This window comes from Neopsephotus bourkii, unplaced genomic scaffold (genome assembly GCF_033783945.1).
Source record: "Neopsephotus bourkii isolate Nb327-2 ecotype Australia unplaced genomic scaffold, CSIRO-AGI_Nbou_v1 NB_168, whole genome shotgun sequence".
Classification (NCBI taxonomy): Eukaryota; Metazoa; Chordata; class Aves; order Psittaciformes; family Psittacidae; genus Neopsephotus; species Neopsephotus bourkii.
In genome coordinates, this window is record NW_026900684.1 from 10,085,086 (window position 1) to 10,102,503 (window position 17,418).

The 17,418-nt window shown below is 40.0% G+C and overlaps 1 protein-coding gene across 1 annotated transcript in view; it reads right to left on the reverse strand.

Moving 5' to 3' along the window:
* Positions 1-5,901: 5,901 nt before the first annotated feature.
* The window catches only part of GALNTL6 (polypeptide N-acetylgalactosaminyltransferase like 6), a 485,664-nt gene continuing 474,147 nt past the window's right edge, over positions 5,902-17,418 (reverse strand). Inside the window, exons 11-12 of the mRNA XM_061372533.1 lie at positions 12,323-12,472; positions 5,902-6,407 (exon numbers count right to left, since the gene is read on the reverse strand). Coding sequence (XP_061228517.1) covers positions 6,240-6,407; positions 12,323-12,472 — 318 coding nt within the window. The 3' untranslated portion in view covers positions 5,902-6,239. The remainder of the gene's footprint in view (positions 6,408-12,322; positions 12,473-17,418) is intronic.

The window sequence follows — 17,418 nt, forward strand, 5'->3', positions numbered from 1 at the left end:
CCAGAATTAAACCAGATTCCTACTTCTTCCCTTCTACCACCTATTTCCTCCTTCCTTTCTCAATTAAACTGCCATCTTCTAATCTCACCATTTGGCCTTTCACCTCTGCAAAAGCTCATGATTCCTGATCTTCTTAATCTAGGATCATTACCATAAATCACTCATTTAGGCAAATGAAACTTTTTCTTCACAGAGGGATGCCAGAGGACTATAAATCTTTCAGGCTGATAATATTGTTTTAGTTCTGATGCCAGCTGGGTTTTTTGGCTAAACTGTGTTTAGTGGTGTTTTGTACCAATTAGATTCTCTGGGTTGATCAACAGAAGTTTGACTGGGCTGTGATTCCTTCCAGCCCATTTACTGGAAGAGGTGAAGGATTAACTTAATTAAATCAACTAATACTTTGACAAAGCATTAGGGATACTGCCAAGGTTAATGAGGGCTAAGGTTAATGAGGACCGATTTTTCCTTTCCTATGCCTTAATGTCTTTTAGATAGTACTTCTCATCTCATTGCAGCTGCCCTCACATTCCTTACATTGTCCATGTACCCAAATCTAAATACCCTATTCATTTGCTTCTCTAAAATGGATCCTTGTGACTTTTTCTACATCTTCTGCTGAGTACAAGCTTTCCAGCTGGCCCACTTTGCAAGGCTCCTTCTCATTCATACATTCTGTGAAGCTGGACATCTACCACAGTGGTCTCACGAAAGAAACAAACTTCTCTTTGTGTATAATTAACCTGCTTGTCAGTGAGGTTCACGTAAGACCTCTAGGTAACCCAAATTCTTACAGTTTTAACCCATGTACTCTTTGTTCCCCTGTTGTCTGCACTGTTTTCATAAGGGCTGCTGAAGCACCTATCACACTACCAGGGCCTGTAAAAAAGACATACTAAGGTAATGGAAACCTTATGAACAGCTAAGACTTTAAAGGCATACCAGAGTGCAATATTTGAATGCAACTTTTTTCAGGAACCGTTCCTAGAAAGTGGATTATTTTTTTTTTTTCTCCTCTGGCACCATACCGTCCATCTACTGTGCCAAAAGACAGCACATCATTTTCAGAACTGCTACCTCAGGAGTAATACCACTGATATTAACAATACACTAACAGAACAGAAAGCCACCGCACAGAGCAAATGCATCTTCTGAATGCTGCTGAAGCTTTGAGAAGTATGCATTTTTCTGCTCATCTCTAGCTGAACTTTCTTATTGTTTGCCTGTTTTTACACAGGTTTCTTGGATAGTTTTTAGGGATTGGCCCCCCCCCCCCCCCCACTGTTTAGATTTTCTCCAGTGCATTCAGAAGCGTAAGAAGGAAGTGTGAGATTACAGGAAACCTCAGACCAGATTTATCTGTTACACATGGTTAATGTCAATGGGTACTATTTTAGAACAAGAAGTTTAGCAAAATCTCTTGGTACACTAGGCATAATAGCCTGGGACTTTTTCTTGTGGGTATTTTGTTGCCTTTTGGCTTACACTTGCTAGTTTTTGGAAGTTCTCTCAAAACTTTCAGACAGGAAAGATCCTCAGAATGTTACACAAAAGCACTCTTGGACCCTTGTGCTTTTTCTAAGAGGATGTATGGCACAGATCTGGAAGGAGATTAAACAAATGAATTAATTAACTTTATAATACTAATAGCAGCTATGAAAAAGCTATTTCTGATCAGCTTTTTGTTTTCAAAGGTTTTGAAATTATTTCCTTAACAATACTGATAGATTAAAAAAAAACCTAAATAAATCGACTATTGTATATTTTTAAGGTACATCTTGTGTTTTCTTGAAAAGTGCTGGGCAAGAGCATTCAAGATGCTCTTTAAACAGAAAATGGACACAGCCCTGGTGGCATCCACATTAAAAGCCTCCCAGTACTGCCTTCCTCAATGCTCCATCACCAATCTGACTGGGGAGGTTTAAAGGGTCCCACACAGTCCTTTGCAGAAGTTAGCAGTAAAAATGCAAATGAATTCTGAGTATGGTGACTGTTTTAAAATAAAAAGTTGACAGCCACTCTTACAGAGATGCAACCCACCACATCAATTTGGTTAAGCTATTTATATACGTTTCTTCTACCATCTTCTGTGGCATCCGTTTTCACTGCGGTCATGGAGATATTAATGCCTGGCAAATTGCCAGTAATCAGACGCTGTTAGGTGTTTGTCAGCTTCCTTTCAAGCTTAGTCTATCATGAGGAAGACCTAGTTCAGCAGCTACAGACCATTTGTTCATAAACTGACACCACCCAGGAAGCGTGCATTATATCATTAACATAACCACACTGTTGCAGAAACATCTGTTCTAAAATAAAACTGCCCAATGAGAAGTGAAGTCTGGTTGTGACTGCAACAAAGCTGCTCTCCAACAGCTGAAATGCTTTGTTTCCCAGCTCCTAAGCCCTCTACCCCAAGGCTTCTGTTTAGTTTAGATTTTGGCATATATGTAGTGATGTTAGAGTTTTAGTTGCACTTAAGTGTTTGTTCCAGCTTTTCCAGTTGCTCTTTCCTGTAGTAATAGTTTGCTGGACACAAAAAGATAGTCATCTACTCTCTCTTTCCCTAAATGAAAAAACATTAGGGTAAGTAATGATGAACTATTAAGATACAGAGTTCTTCAGGCATGTTGAGTAAAGCACCTTCTCACCATAAAATAATTAACCGAAAAATCTGAAACAAGTAATCAGTTGGGGCACATCAGTATAGCTCAACTGAAATAATGAGCCCACATCAGTTCATGCTACCTGTGCATTAAATTCAACGTATGTTCAGAACTACCCGGGTATCTAAAAGTTCTGTAAAGAAACTTCACAGTCTTTTGAAGAGATGCATATTAAATCTAAATGCTCCTGATAAAATATGTGAGGAAGATATATCTGTCCATCCTATCAAGTTGTTCAGCTCTTTGCTGAGTAGAAAAGATACGGTTGTAGGAAGACTTAAATTCTGAATGTTAAATTAGTCATGAAATACTGTTATCAGTTGAAAGCTTTGGAGAACACCCACGACAGAATTTAATTGAGGTTTAATATTAAATGATCATTTATTATTAATAAAACTTCCTGCTGAAGGAGTCCTGTGCTTAGCAAGTCATAACCATTTTGTGAATCCATCATCCCAAATGTTATAGGAGCACAACTCTGAAGAACTCTGTCCCTAGGGCTACCTTCTACCCATAGTAGGAGGACGACACCTGTCTCTGGTGAAGCTGCATGCTAGCTTTTTTTTGTCTCAGTTTTTAACAAAGAGTAATTCACTCAAACTGAAACCAGCGAGGTACCTGTCTTCTCTAGAAGTCTAATTGTGTCCTAGCATTTTTTCATGCGCGCTTCTGGTTATATTAAACATTTGAAAGATCAATCCATGAAGTGAAAACAAACTTCTCTCCTCCACCTACTTCTTTCCACTGGTCACATATACATATATGTGTGTGTGTGTTTCTATGCCTCACTCACTGTGACAAGTTCTCGTTCAACTTTCCTCAAGATATAGACCTTCATTTAACCTTTATACTTCCAGATTGATCAACAGTTGGTTACTGTTGATCCACAACAAACTCCAATATATTTTTAATATATTTTTATATATCTTTTCTTATATAAAACCTGGAAACATACATATGTAGATCATATTTCCTTCTCTCCTCCCCAGACATCTCAGTATCTGTTATGTGGACTGTTTTCTGACAAGGATTGCTAGAGCTTGCGATTAGTGTCCAGCTATGAGTAAGGGGAAGGTTTCTTTTGGCAGTGCAAAGTGCTGTGCAATATTACTCAGCAAGGGTTGTAACAGACACAGGATTTCTTTGCCCCAGCAAAAGTCTAGTTCCCATTAGACATTTCAAAATCAAACCACTGAAATGCAGTCAGACACTGAATGTTACAATCCTACCAACCTGTGCTGGTAAGCTGCTTAGCTGGTTTGCAACTCTCCTTTGCCTCTCTATTTTGGGGATACAGTGTTGTTTCTGGGACTTTGACAGTTTGGGTCCAGTTACAATCAATAGTTTGAGGGCTGCATTTACATCGTAGGCAGCCATTTTCTTCTTTTTCCAAATCCTCTTTCCTCATGTTCAGGTGGCAAATAAATGATGCTGCAAACGCTGCACCAAGGAAGGCTGACAGACTGCAGTGGCTAGCCTGGTCCTGTGTACTGACAGCCAAACAAACCTGAAGTATCCTCATAGAGTAGCCTTACTGCTTCCATTTCTGAGTGCACCATATCTTCAAATTAAATAATACCTAAACAAGATCACTTATTTTAAAATCATAAATTGAGAAGTCTATAGATACATTTCTTTCAATTTGACAGACCTCTCCACTAACTTTCAGCAAGTGCTCCATGTATGGATACATTTCACAACTGTCCAAGTGCATACATCCTGAATACTGCTGGATCTCCTTTCCTTCCTAAAAAGTTCCTATAACCTACAAGTTTGGGCCTCAACCTACAACTACAAGGTGCTGCCATAAAATAGCACATAGTTATTGGTACTAGAACCATCCTCTGGATGCAATCAATGCTCTTTGTGCATAAACACAGCTTAAGGAGCAATAAAAAAAACAGTCACTTTACTCCCTCAAAACAGGATAGACAGCACATCAGTATTCTGGTTAGTCAGCCACTTATCCAGCAATCAGAACAAGCAACTTAATAACATATGATATTTCTGGAACTTGAAAGTACTGTTACAGCACAGAGGATGCGATCTATCTGCATTTATGGTGCTTTCATCTGTAAATTCATCTTTCAAGTAAAAGCTGACCACATACCTACTTGATATAAATTTGTACTTTCTCTTACCTTGAAAAATCCCAGACCTATCAATCAGTATCCACATATCAGGATTAACTGATTTCTGCTGAAAAGAACCATAGGCCCCCAAAACAAGTTTTAGAGGCCTCTCATGCCAACAGCTTGGTGGGCCTGAGGGACACCACAGGCCATAATGATCATCAGCGTGAAGAAGTCTGTCTTACCCTGAATTGTGCCTGTGCCTGAAGTACCAAAATACTGTAACATTTGTCTTGTTTGCACTTCTTGTTTCCTCCATCATGAAACCTACAATAGCATTCATTTGATAACTCTGGAAAGCTCATGTGATTTCACAAAAACTCCGAAAACACCCAACTAGATCCATGCCAATTTTTCTCTCCACTCCCATCTGTCAAGAGCACTACAACATCTCTGCAAGATCTTCAAAGCTGTGCTGCAGGGAGTCAACATGCTTTTTAGGTGATGGCAGTGTACCAAAGTTAATTTGACTAACCTAGTTCTGCATGCAGTATGCAATTATTTCCTACTTTACTGATTTTCACCCCCACCCCAGCCTATTTTCACTTTAATTTATAGTTTGGTAAAGATTCTACCTTTAGAAAAGATAGATAGTCCACAAGCCTTCCATTATGCTGCAGCTGCTGCTGTTACATTTGTCACTAAAAAAAAATCTCACCTTGTGTGACAATGCGAATTGAATCACAATTGCTAAATATATCATGTATAGAAATTTGATTGCTTTACCTTTTGTCCTGAAGGGGGAAATGTGAGGGCAAAACGTTACAGTTTATTTCATGCTTCACTACAATGTAATCCTAGACCCTAAGCTTTCTAATGTTCCTATTCTGGTAATGAATGGACTGTAAAAGGGAGGTATTTAAAATTAATTGTAGCAGTTCTGAATGTTAAACCTGCTTAATCCAACCTTTTATTAAGAGAATGTCAACAGAGCATATATCTTGTCTAGAGACTGCTGGGACATCATTATTCTTCTACCAGCATGTTTAATTCTAAAACCTGGTATTTCGTCAGGTTCCTGTAGCCATCATGCACACGATATACCCATCCCAAATTATAGCATCTGTTCTGAGCTACTCACTACAGCAGGATTTGACCTGAGAAACTCGAGTTTTGTTTTACTTTATTAACTTGGAGTAATTTTAAACAGTTTTTAAACAAAGTTTTTCCCTCGACCAGCAAGGGAATTTTCAGCCTGAAGTTCTCAGCAGCATCCGGTGAGGCTCTTGGCCAAGTTCTCCAGATACTGTACATCCACAAGGACAGCCTGCTGGCTCTTGCTGTGGCATTTTCTTAATCCTCAGAACAGATTTCCTGGATCTAGGAAATTTAATTCCTGACTCCTTTGACCCAGATGCTGGCGAAAGTGTAGTCTGCAGTCTGTACGGAATTAGGTGTGTTCATGGTTTCTTTTTTTTTAATTTCTTTCTTTTTTTTTTTTTCCCTAGGAACTGGCCCTGCTGTTAAATTTTTCTAAAACAGTCTTATTAATATGTTCAAAAATCCACTGCTGGGTTTCAGATAAAGGATCACATCTGTTCATGAAAATCTTCTTCTCGGCTGGGTTGCAATCTATGCAGCTGCTGCTTACCGGATGGAACAAAGTTTTGTCCTACAGGAACGAAAAAAAAAATTAGAATTAAGTAGCAAATGCCAAGTCATTGGAAGTGTTCTCATTTTACAGAACATGGATTAACACAGCCCTACCTGAAATAATTCTGTGGTCTCTGTATGCTAAACTCGTGCAATAACCACAGCTATCATTAGAAAGCTGTAGAGAATGGAGTGGTTTTTTTTTTTCTCTTGGGTTATTATCCTTCATGAAATGGAAGATTCAAGAAAGAACGAGGAGACATCTTCTTGTTAACTAACAACCACATAATATAATGAAAAAACAGAATGTCTTTTAATAATCTTTGCATATCATGTGCTTGCCTGGAGCCTATTTAAATGTCTGAACCTGAGAAGTGGTGGGTTGGTTTTGGGTTTTTCTTTTTGTTTGGATTTGTTTCTGACAGTTTCTCTGGGTAGGAGGATCTGTAGCATTCTCTCTGGAAAATGGATGCTCTTCAACTTGATGAAGATCTTAAAATGAATTATTAACTGAAGTGGTAAGATGGACAGATGGACACAAGACTGATGGTCTCAATTCTCACCCCTTGAAATGCAGACTGCCCATGGCCTTGATAAGACCTGCTGCTGAAATACGCTCACTCCTAATAAGAAGGGAATCCTGACACTGTTTTAGCTCCCTAGGGAGATTTTTGGAGGATAAGCATGGATTAAGTTGCTTTAAAAAGGACATTTATATTATTATCTTTATTAATTTTGCTTCATAAACTGTACCAAATTGTAAGTAACCTGACTGTGAATATTTGGCAAAGCATAAATTACCCAGACAAGCAACTGGTATATGTGGGTTGGGTAGTTTCAACGTACTTAGTTCATGTACACAAGTGTTTGACAGTGACAGATGTGGGAGTGATTAGACAGCTTGAAAGTTTCCAGGGACGATACCTTTACTGTATCTGTTGAAATAAGTTTGAGATTACTTTTGGTAAACCACATCCAGGCTTTTCCCCTCTGTGCCAAACATGCCCTACCAGTATTTTAATACTAATTCAGGATGTGCCTGCTTGCCCAGTTTGTGAGAGAGGGAGGGAAAAAAAAAACCCTGTCAAATTGGAATTGATTATAAACTCACCCAAATGCTCTTACTGCTGAGCAACAATCATAATCATACAGAAACTTCTCTTTACCTAAAAATACCTTACACTCAACAAAGAAGTCTGAAGACAAAAATAAATGACACAAGAAACCAGTAAGAAATAGTACCTATTTAAAAACACTTTGGAAAAAGAAAGGCTTTTCTGGGTTTTGTTTTATTTTTCTTAATTTAGCAAAGCTGAAATTGATTGACTTTGTGCGTTGCAAAACACTGCACAATGTCTTTCTTTGGTATTAGCATGCAACTAAGAGAGAGGTCAAAAGCATCTTGTGCTATGTCTGAGGGTGCTGGTGTTAAATCTGCCTTTTGCAAACCCTGGTTTTCACCTCCACCATCTGCCTTCCCCCCAGACAGTCGGTAAACACACAAGATTGTAATTCAGAGGGATGACATCAAAGCTGACAGGACTAAACCAAATGGATTGAGTCCTTTCCATCATGCTCCATTTTGTCCTACGAGGGGAGAAGACAGGATACTACAGCTTGCAAGAAGGGGCTACCTGTGCCATGTACAAATGGCAGTCATGTCCCTACTAGGAGGCAGGCCCGCAAGGTCTCCCAAGAACCCTATGGGGTGGTGAGGCACCTATTTTCATCATGCCAGCTCCTCCTGTCCTGGTACTGCCCAAAATTAGAACACACAGTCTGCGCTAGGGCCACCAGTCCTGCTGTGTGGCCTTGGAGGAAGGTGGCATCTGCTTTTCCTTGCCTTATAGCTGGGCATGAAGGTCAGCCAAGCTATTAGGAAGCCAAAGCTGCAACAGTAGAAGCTTTAACAGGATAGCTGGTACAGGAAGAAAGGGAGCAGCTTCAGTACAGAAGAAGCAAGATATGAAAAACACTCCAGCCTTCTGAAGAGACCTAAGGGCTCTTCTCACAGAAATATCCAGGGGATGCATTTTTTGAGTGAAGCATTGTTGGCGCTTTCTTTCAGGCAGTCTGGTTATTAGGAGAGAAGAGCGTCTTTTAAGAGCATGGACACAGTTACCACTCTGAAAAACTTCTGGGAAAGTCCTATTAATTTATTATCTCAAGTTTATGCTGACCTAAGGTCAAAGCTTGTTGCTTTTACAGATTTCAATGGGAACAGGCCCAGGAATTTGAGGAGTAACAGTTGCATGTATGCCAGAAAAGACTTTCTGAGAGAAATACATAAATTCTTCTTTACACTAACGTAAAAAACCACAAGAGCTCTTGTGGAGACACTTCCAAAATCTGGAAACAGCAGAGTGATTTTTTTTTCACTTCTGCATGGAGGCAGGCCTGAAGATTATTTGCAGGAGGAGAAACTTCTCTGTAAGATAATGTGCCTTGACAGTTCAGGGGATTGGTAATGAGGCACAGAGTCTTTCATTTCTTCTAGGTCACTGCTATAACGATGGCCAAGGTCAATAGCAACTGGAAGTCATTATCAGCTGGTGGCTGCAGTAGTTTATCTGAAATTAGTTGGTAGCCCCAGAACAGTTTCAGTAGGACACATGTCCGCATGATAAAAGCCACTATCACAACGACATGTCTTTAGTTGTCTGAGGAAAGAATCTATGCACCTACTGCGTGAACAGTGAACTTACTCTTACAGTTTGTCCCTGAAGCTGTCAGGAGAGTATGAGCAAACCATGCTGTTCTTTCTGGGCACAGCTTTTGATGTTGTCAGTCTAGCATCTATCATAATCACTGGGCTCAGGGTAGAATTACCGTATAATGAAATTGATTTCGCACAATTGTTTCTTTTTAAAGACATACTAAATCAGCCCTCTCTTGGATACTTGCACTCTGCAAATAGCACTAATGGGACTAAGAAACATAAATTGAATCATACTTTATCAGAACCAACGTATTACCTGTCAATCCAGAATGGTGTTACATTGAAAGCCAGAGCCATATTCCTTCACTGGGAGCAATGGGAATTTGTAAGCACTGCTGAACTTTGGCTCTGACATGCTTAGGAACCTCAAATAGAGTCAAAGAAATGGCTTTAGCTTGGGAAGCCACTGCTCCCTCACACCTCTAATAATTTCAGGTTCTTTACATTTCTCTGATTTCTCACATTGCTCCTGTCATTGATGGGAGCACCATTATGATGTCATTATTTTTTTTTTTTTTTGGCCAGTATTAAACTCACTTTCTTGTATTTCCAACGCTCAGCAGTGTTTATGGTACCACTTGGATTTATTTTACTCCATTGCTTCTTACAGGGTTTTCTTAAGGGTATACTTGTCTGTAGACCAATATTTCGGATTGGTCCCAAAAGAATTGATTACTTAATATCACAGGCTTACTGAACTTTCAAATAGTGTCTCAGATGTATTTCAAGCAGTATGGGAGTAAGAATAGTTTTCTGACATATCTATTAGTGGTGGTTTTGGTCTCATTCATCTGTAAAGAACGCAGTTTGCACACTCTGAGATTGCACTACAATAAAAAACAAAGTGCAGGTAATGGGAATAAGCTGGATTTTTTTTTTTTTCAGAAGAGTACTCCTTACCTGAAATAAAATATTAATGTATTCTACTTGCCACTAAAATATTTAATCTGGTTTTATTTGTCAGTATCCAGGTTTCTATGTTGTAAGAATATGGGATCTTAAAACAGTGCCTGGCTTCAAATAGTATTTGCAGCGCTTTTTAATCACTTCACAGCCCTAACTTCTCCTTACCAAAGGCTCAAGGATGCGAATGATTATGAGAAGAGACTCAAAAGAATAGAAACCTCCTATCTTCTGGTTTTGTAGGAACAGTATGACTTCATAAGGTAAGAAACAATTCATATTAAGCAGCTCATGAGATAGTGGACAAACAAGGTAATTTTTCCTAAAAACCATTTGCAGGATGGATACGTGACTGTTAGGAAGTTACAGTGTTTGTAAGTGGTGCAGAGAACAGAGCAGAGCTGTTGACTTGCTTTCTGTTTTTTAAAAAGAGGCACTTCTTACTTAACCAGACTACTCCTCATATTTACTTAGGGTACAATTTTAGTAGCATACCATCCTCTAGGTAAGTCTCTAGTACAGATACAGTTAAACCAATATAACATCCATTTATTTTCCTTTTGTTTCTGGGGAGACACCGCTATAAATTCTGTTGCCAAGATGCTTTCGAAATTAGATAAGGACTGTATCACCAGGATTTTGGAGACGTAGCTGTACCACCAAAAACCTTCAATGTAAAAACACATCTGAGGAAATAGACTAAGTGAAACAATAAAAAACACTTCCTGTGTAGCCAAGCTAAAACTAAGCCTGAAGAAAACCATGTATACATAATTCTATTATTCCAATGCTGTTTCTTTATTTGAAGGTTTATGTAAACTAATCAGCTTGCTGTCATGTTGGTATTACAGTTAAGACTGTGTCAGTACTTCCATCATAACAAACTCTTGAGGTGTTTCTTGTTGAGATGGAAATGCTTGCCTTGCATTGAGAATTTTTATATCAGCCTTGTCAGACTTGTGGGAATTAAAAATGAAGCTGTGAGGAGAATTTAACAGAACTCACAGTGTATCTTTTTCAGAAGCCATTTTTGTTTAGTTATTTGCTGTATTATGTCCTCATCAAAGGTGATGAGCCTTAAAGAGGGCAGTTCCAGACCTGAATTTTGTCTTGTGAGCTGGCTACATTAAGCACCAGTGAAGTGCTAAAGGTATGAAAGCTTCTTCCTTGCAGCTTGGGTAGGCAAAAAGATAAATCAGAAGGGGTTTGAAGCAAGAAGTTATTATTATGTCATTATAAAGCCAGATATGCTTCAATACAGCCATAATGATTTATACCTTTTAAATATCTGGCCCATACATTCTAACTTTATTAGAGGTAATACTTCAGTTTCAAAGGGATTACGCTTCTGAAAAATCTGTGGTGGAGCTCCAATTGCAATATAAATAGGGTAAAAAGGCACAGGATAATAAGTAGGCACTCAGAAAAAGGGTCAGGGCAAACCTATTTTTAATGGTTCCGAATTAGTTTTCTATTATATATAATTTCTAACTAGAAAGCAGTATTAAGGTTTATCTGACAAAGACCAATTCCTGGCACTTTGGCTTCAGTTTAAACAAGGTGGTGGACAAGGCACAGTGGTCAAAGAAAAGTGAAAGATGTGTGAGAGGAATCTTCAGTGCTTCAGAGAAATGTACGTCTTTATCCTGCAACTTGATGACTAATCTTGTAAAAAACCCTAACAACAACTTGGTGGCATTACCAAGACTTTGCCCTAAATGAGGCTCTGACAGTTTCTAGCTTGACCTTTTGTTTCCAGTGATTTATAAAAATAGGCTGAAACTCAGCAGATCAAAGCAGTGTCTAAGCTGCTTATCTTTAGTTTATAAACTCCGGCTTTCTTTGGGCTTATGGCAGTGCTTTTAATGTTCAGTGTATCTCTTTTTTATTTTTATTTTTTTTTTAAAGAGAGATTTTTAAAAACTTTAAAATACAGATCTTAATGATCTTCAAAATCTTTTAAGATCTTTAAAACATAGCAAGATAGTAATACATAACTCATGAGCAGCATTTCTTGCTGCTGTTACATTCAATGAAAATATTTCCAGCAGCGCATCTGTTAAAACGCCAGAATGTCAAAACACCTTTCAGGGAACAGATCCAACACAGATACCCTCTGAGCTGGATCAGATTAATTTTCACTTAAATTTGACCTAAACAGCAGAATGCTTAAAAGAAACATACCTGAGAGAGATTACCACAAAATTAAATTGGAATAAGATGAGATGAATTTTAAAACAGAAGTTCTCTGATGGGAAAACACAAGTCTGTGCTAAACTGAATACAGGATCAAGACAGTCTGAACCTCTGACCTTCCTATAGCTCCAGTGCTGGTTTCCTTTCATCCCGTGACAGTCATACAGTGTGACAGGGCTACTGTGCGAAATGGCGTCGAAGCAGAACTTCCTGGTGTGAAGGGGCTCTCCAGGGCGAATGTCTTCTCTCCAACCAAAAGTGAAGAGCTAGAAAAACAATTAGGCAACATAATGATACATTACTAGTGAAAAATGTTTAGAATCACACACAAAGCTTGATCCGTCCTGTGTATGATTCAGTGAAGCCAACTGCCTTAACTGAAGTGCATCAGTGCCAGTGTGGAATATACCCTAGGAAGGCACACTTCCTATGGCAAGGAATTAAAAAATCTCTGGTGACACAGTACAGTGCAGACGAGAGGGGATATGCTGTATTAAAGCCCTTGGTTACCCCAGTTAAAGCAGCACTGGTCTGCAGTAGAACTACAGCTACTTAGGACTCAGAAAGTCTCTCCTAGTGATGCTCCTCTATCTCTTATTTGGGTCTGAGGAAGCTACCTAGACAGATCTTCCCATCACAGCATCTTTCCTATGTTTAATGAACAGTTTCCTTCTGTTTATAAGGGAAACTGTTAGCACGCCCTCTCTCAACTGTCTTTCCTAAACAACACATGTTAAATGAATTTCATCTTCTTCCTACTGCGAGACTTCTGAGCTACAGGCAGCTTGTTAAAGACCTTTTTCTCAGTGCCTGAGAGGAATCATGGAGGGTCACAGTTAACAGAGGCATCTTTCTCAATTAGATACCAGCTGTCTGAAATAATGCTTTGACACTGCAGTCTTTCAATCATCAGATGAAGGTGACAGGTCTGACAGCACCAGATTTAAAGATGCAGAGCGCATTTTCCTCTCCCGTGGACTAATCCTTGCAGAAAATGGGTTGCAGGTTGCGAATTACTACCTAGAAGCTCTGCTGAGAGCTGTGAGGTTTTATTCTCTCCCTTTCCCCCCCCTTTTTTTCCTTTTTGATGTCAGTGCTATTCTTCATCTTTCTGCATGACTTTTGATTTTCCATAGTATTAACTGAAACATAACATTGAGAAAGTGAGGCTGTTTCTAAATGAGCGAACTTTGTTAGTGGAAACCGTTTAGCTGTGATGGTTCATGCAGAACTGCACGCAGGCTCATTAGCCAGAGAGGCAGCTCCCGATACTGTACTCAGACTGCTTCCAGCACTGCACCTACCCCATCTCAGGATCTTTTCAGCCCTTAACTAGCACCCTTCTCCCTGCAATGTGTACATTCCCTGGTAGAACCAGTATCTACAAATGACACTCAGTATAGTGTGGGTCTGATTCTGAATACTTCTGCTGTGGTTCCCAGGTTTTAAACCTTTCATTGTGATAGCTCTCTTCTTTCTGTGTTCCTTTGAAAAGATACAGCTTTGAAACAAGCTGCATCCTTCAATGCTGTACCATCCTCCAAATGCCACATTTGAGAGGCATTACTGTTTCCCTTGGCCTGCAAGCACAAAATACAAGCATATATCTGAATATTTGCCTTTTTCATTATCTGTCTTATTGTAAGCCCTTGTTCCCTCTGTTAACTGCTGCTGCTCCCTATTTATTTCTGCATTTCAGGTTTTCTAGACAGCATTTTCTTAATCTACACCTGTGTCCTGCTTATTTCTTCTTTCTCCAAGAGTGCTTTTTACATTTATCTGCAGCAAAATGCAGTGGACAGCTTTAACTTCATTTTCAAAACAATCTCTGCTTTTCAGAAGGTTAAGTCTTTTTCTACTTTTCTTCATGTTTCCTGGAACCAGCATCATGGATGCCCTACAAAGATACATCATTTCACAGGCAAAGACAGATTTGGTACAGAAAAAAGCTACACTGCTGTTTCTTTAGAAAAACAGAAACCTGGGATAATTTTCCCTTAAGGAAAAAAACAACAAAAGCCATTTCTTTCTCTTACTTTGTACCTTTCTACAGCCAAGTAATAAACCTGGAGTTCAAAGTGATGAATAACAAATACCTAGAGGAATGCTGTGGAACAGTGGTTTCACAATATTCTCGCTCTCATCACTACTACAAGACAGGGATCCTCTTGCAGGACATTCCTCATCTTTCCCAGTGGGTGGCTCTCCAAATTTCTCATTCTGCGCATGACTAGTGAGCTGAGGGGCCAATTCCTGATGTTCTCTGGACCTTCACCAGGGACTACCATCCCACTGAATGCATCGCTACACCTGAAAGGCTCAAGCTAGCCCTTAAATCAGGCCATACTGATCCAGGCTATCTCTTTCCAGTCCTGTGTGGTTTCTGAAGACTGCCAGGGCTGTGTCCTGTTTGAAAGTCAAGATGGGATAACAGACAGGGGTTTTTTGATCCCTTTCACTGAAAACCAGGATCTGTGCAATAGTAGATCTCAATGTATAGCACAGATTCTTTGCCTCCTTCACAGTATCACAGTATGCTAGAGATTGGAAGGGACCTCAATAGATCATCTAGTCCAATCCCCCTGCTGGAGCAGGAACACCTAGGTAAGTTTACACAGGAATGTGTCCAGGCGGGTTTTGAATGTCTCCAGAGGAGACTCCACAACCTCCCTGGGCAGCCTGTTCCAGTGTTCTGTCACCCTCACTGAGAAGTTTCTTCTCAAGTTTAAGTGGAACCTCTTGTGTTCCAGTTTGTACCCATTGCCCCTTGTCCTATCATTGTTTGCCACTGAGAAGAGCCTGGTTCCATCCTCGTGACACTTCCCCTTTATATATTTATATACACTAATAAGGTCACCCCTCAGTCTCCTCTTCTCTAGTCTTCTGTTTTGTAAAGCAGTTTCATTTTAAGTCAATAAGTACATCTTCTCCCTAGTGATACTGTTATAAAATAAATTTGTTAGGGACAGGAACTAAATTTTAGGACTAAGAGAAGAGAAAAAAGATTGATCAGAAAAAGGTTATGCTTCTCCATATACTTAATTAATATTAAGATTTTGTAATTATGAACGAAATTTGAAGGCCTGCAGTCCTTCCAATCTCATCATTCTAAGCTATTTTCCATTTCATATCCAATTTTCTTTAGTTAACACTAAAACTGGTGAATATAGAAATTCTCTCTGCACTGCCTAGTGTGCCACAATGCTACATGTCATTAGCTGAAGTCCTGAGTTACACAATGCTTTGCTTTGCCACCACCTGTCACTCTGGATTTTGTTGTTCCTTTGACCTAAGCTGTTAGGAGCCACGCGTGTTGGATTTTATGAGAAGTGAATGAATTTTTTGTACCACTTCATTCATTCCTGTCTATTTTTTGATTTGCAACAAGGCTGCACCTACATTTCCAGACACATTATTAACAAACAGCAGGCTGGTGATAACCTGCAACCTGCCAAGCTGCTGTTCACTGCTCCATGCTGCACCCAAGAAGCCTTCTGTCCCATCAGATGCTCATATTCTGCCTTCTCCCATACCACAGAGCCCAGAAAACAGCCCCATCCTCTGCATTTGCAACCAAGCAACCATTCAGCCCTCATGCCTTTCATGCAGCCTAGCCTTGTCACACAGTATCTGGGGAAAACAGAGCTTTCCAGTGCCATGTGTAATTGGCACAGGGCCTGAAGAATGATTGCCTGATACAGCCACTGGATTGGGACCGTATATAGGACAAAGGTCTTTTTGATAGTATTAATGCTTTCCAGCTTGACAACGTTGCTCAATTACCTGCTGCCTGGCTGGAGTCTGTCAGCTGGCATTGTGCTTTGACTACGGGTTAGACTTGTGTGGACAACATTTGCCCTGCCCAAAGAGGAAATGCCACATTTCAGAACTGCACCTTGACCTGAACTATACCTCTAGGCAGAGAAGAAAAAGCTCAGCAGGCTGCACAGCTGCTTGGTGAGCTGTGCTGGAGATGATGCCTGTCCACCTCACTCCCTGGCCAGGCTGGGGCACTTGAGAAGAAAGAGTGATACCTGTCATTTTCCTTTGCTGCTGGTTATCAGTCCAGCAGAGACCCAGTTTTCCCTGAATTTAGCTCTTGGGCAGACAGAGTTGGAAGAACACTGCACTGTGCTATCATAGAATCATAGAACAGTTAGGGTTGGAAAGAACCTTAAGACCATTCAGTTCCAACCCCCTGCCATGGCCAGGGACACCTAACACTAAACCATGTCACCCAAGGCTCTGTCCAACCTATCCTCCTGCCCCTTTCCTACCCCTTTGTGTTTTAATTTTGGAGAAATTCAGAGAAAGTGCAGTGATCTCTGTCAATTTATACCACAAGTTACAAGAGCAGCTCAGTGTCAATCTAAGCTGATTGAAATATGATAATAAAATGCTTGATATTTTCATTAATGCTGATAGTTTCTACTGGCATATGTAAAAAAACATGTAGGCAACAAACCCAAAATACCTAATCAATAAGGAGCTGCTCTCTGAGGGTCGGTCAGGTGTTCAGCACTCCTTCCCAAACACTCTTTAACCAAGTTCATCTTCACAGCTTACTATGTTGCAAGTGGAAGACCACATCTCCTCAGGAGATGATTTATTAGACTGTGATCCCACACACACTGCAGGCAATATTCAGCCTTTGGGACTGAATATGAATCAAGGAATTTCATCAAAACATACCAATCTAAACCACACTTCTATCAACTGTCACCAACCTAGGGCCAGATTTTAACACACAACCTGCAACAAATGAGTTGAAACAAAAGAAAACAGCTTGCTTTGAGGGTTAAATAGCTAAATAGCTGTTAGATAATTAAGCTGCCTTTGGGTGTGTTTTGCATTTGCTTGCCTGGAGGTGCAATAGCCTCAGGACGAGCATCCAGCAGTGCCCACCACCCAGTCCCTCATCTACAGCAGCCCTGAGAAATCACCAAACTGACCAGCAAATGGACCTTTCCAAACACAGTCACACTGCTTAGGCAGGAGAAGTGGTGTTCCCTGGCAGTATCTTCCATGCTGTCCCACAGTAAGAAGGTACATGCTGTTCCCCCACCAACCCGGCAGAAATAATTTATGCTGTCCCTGGAGTGCAGTTCAAGCACGGATGTGCTTCAGGCTGGTTCTGGTTCTATGATCTGAAGAGCTGGCTGATAGAACTCCTCTCGCTTAACCCTATCTATTTTAATGAAGTCACTTTTTG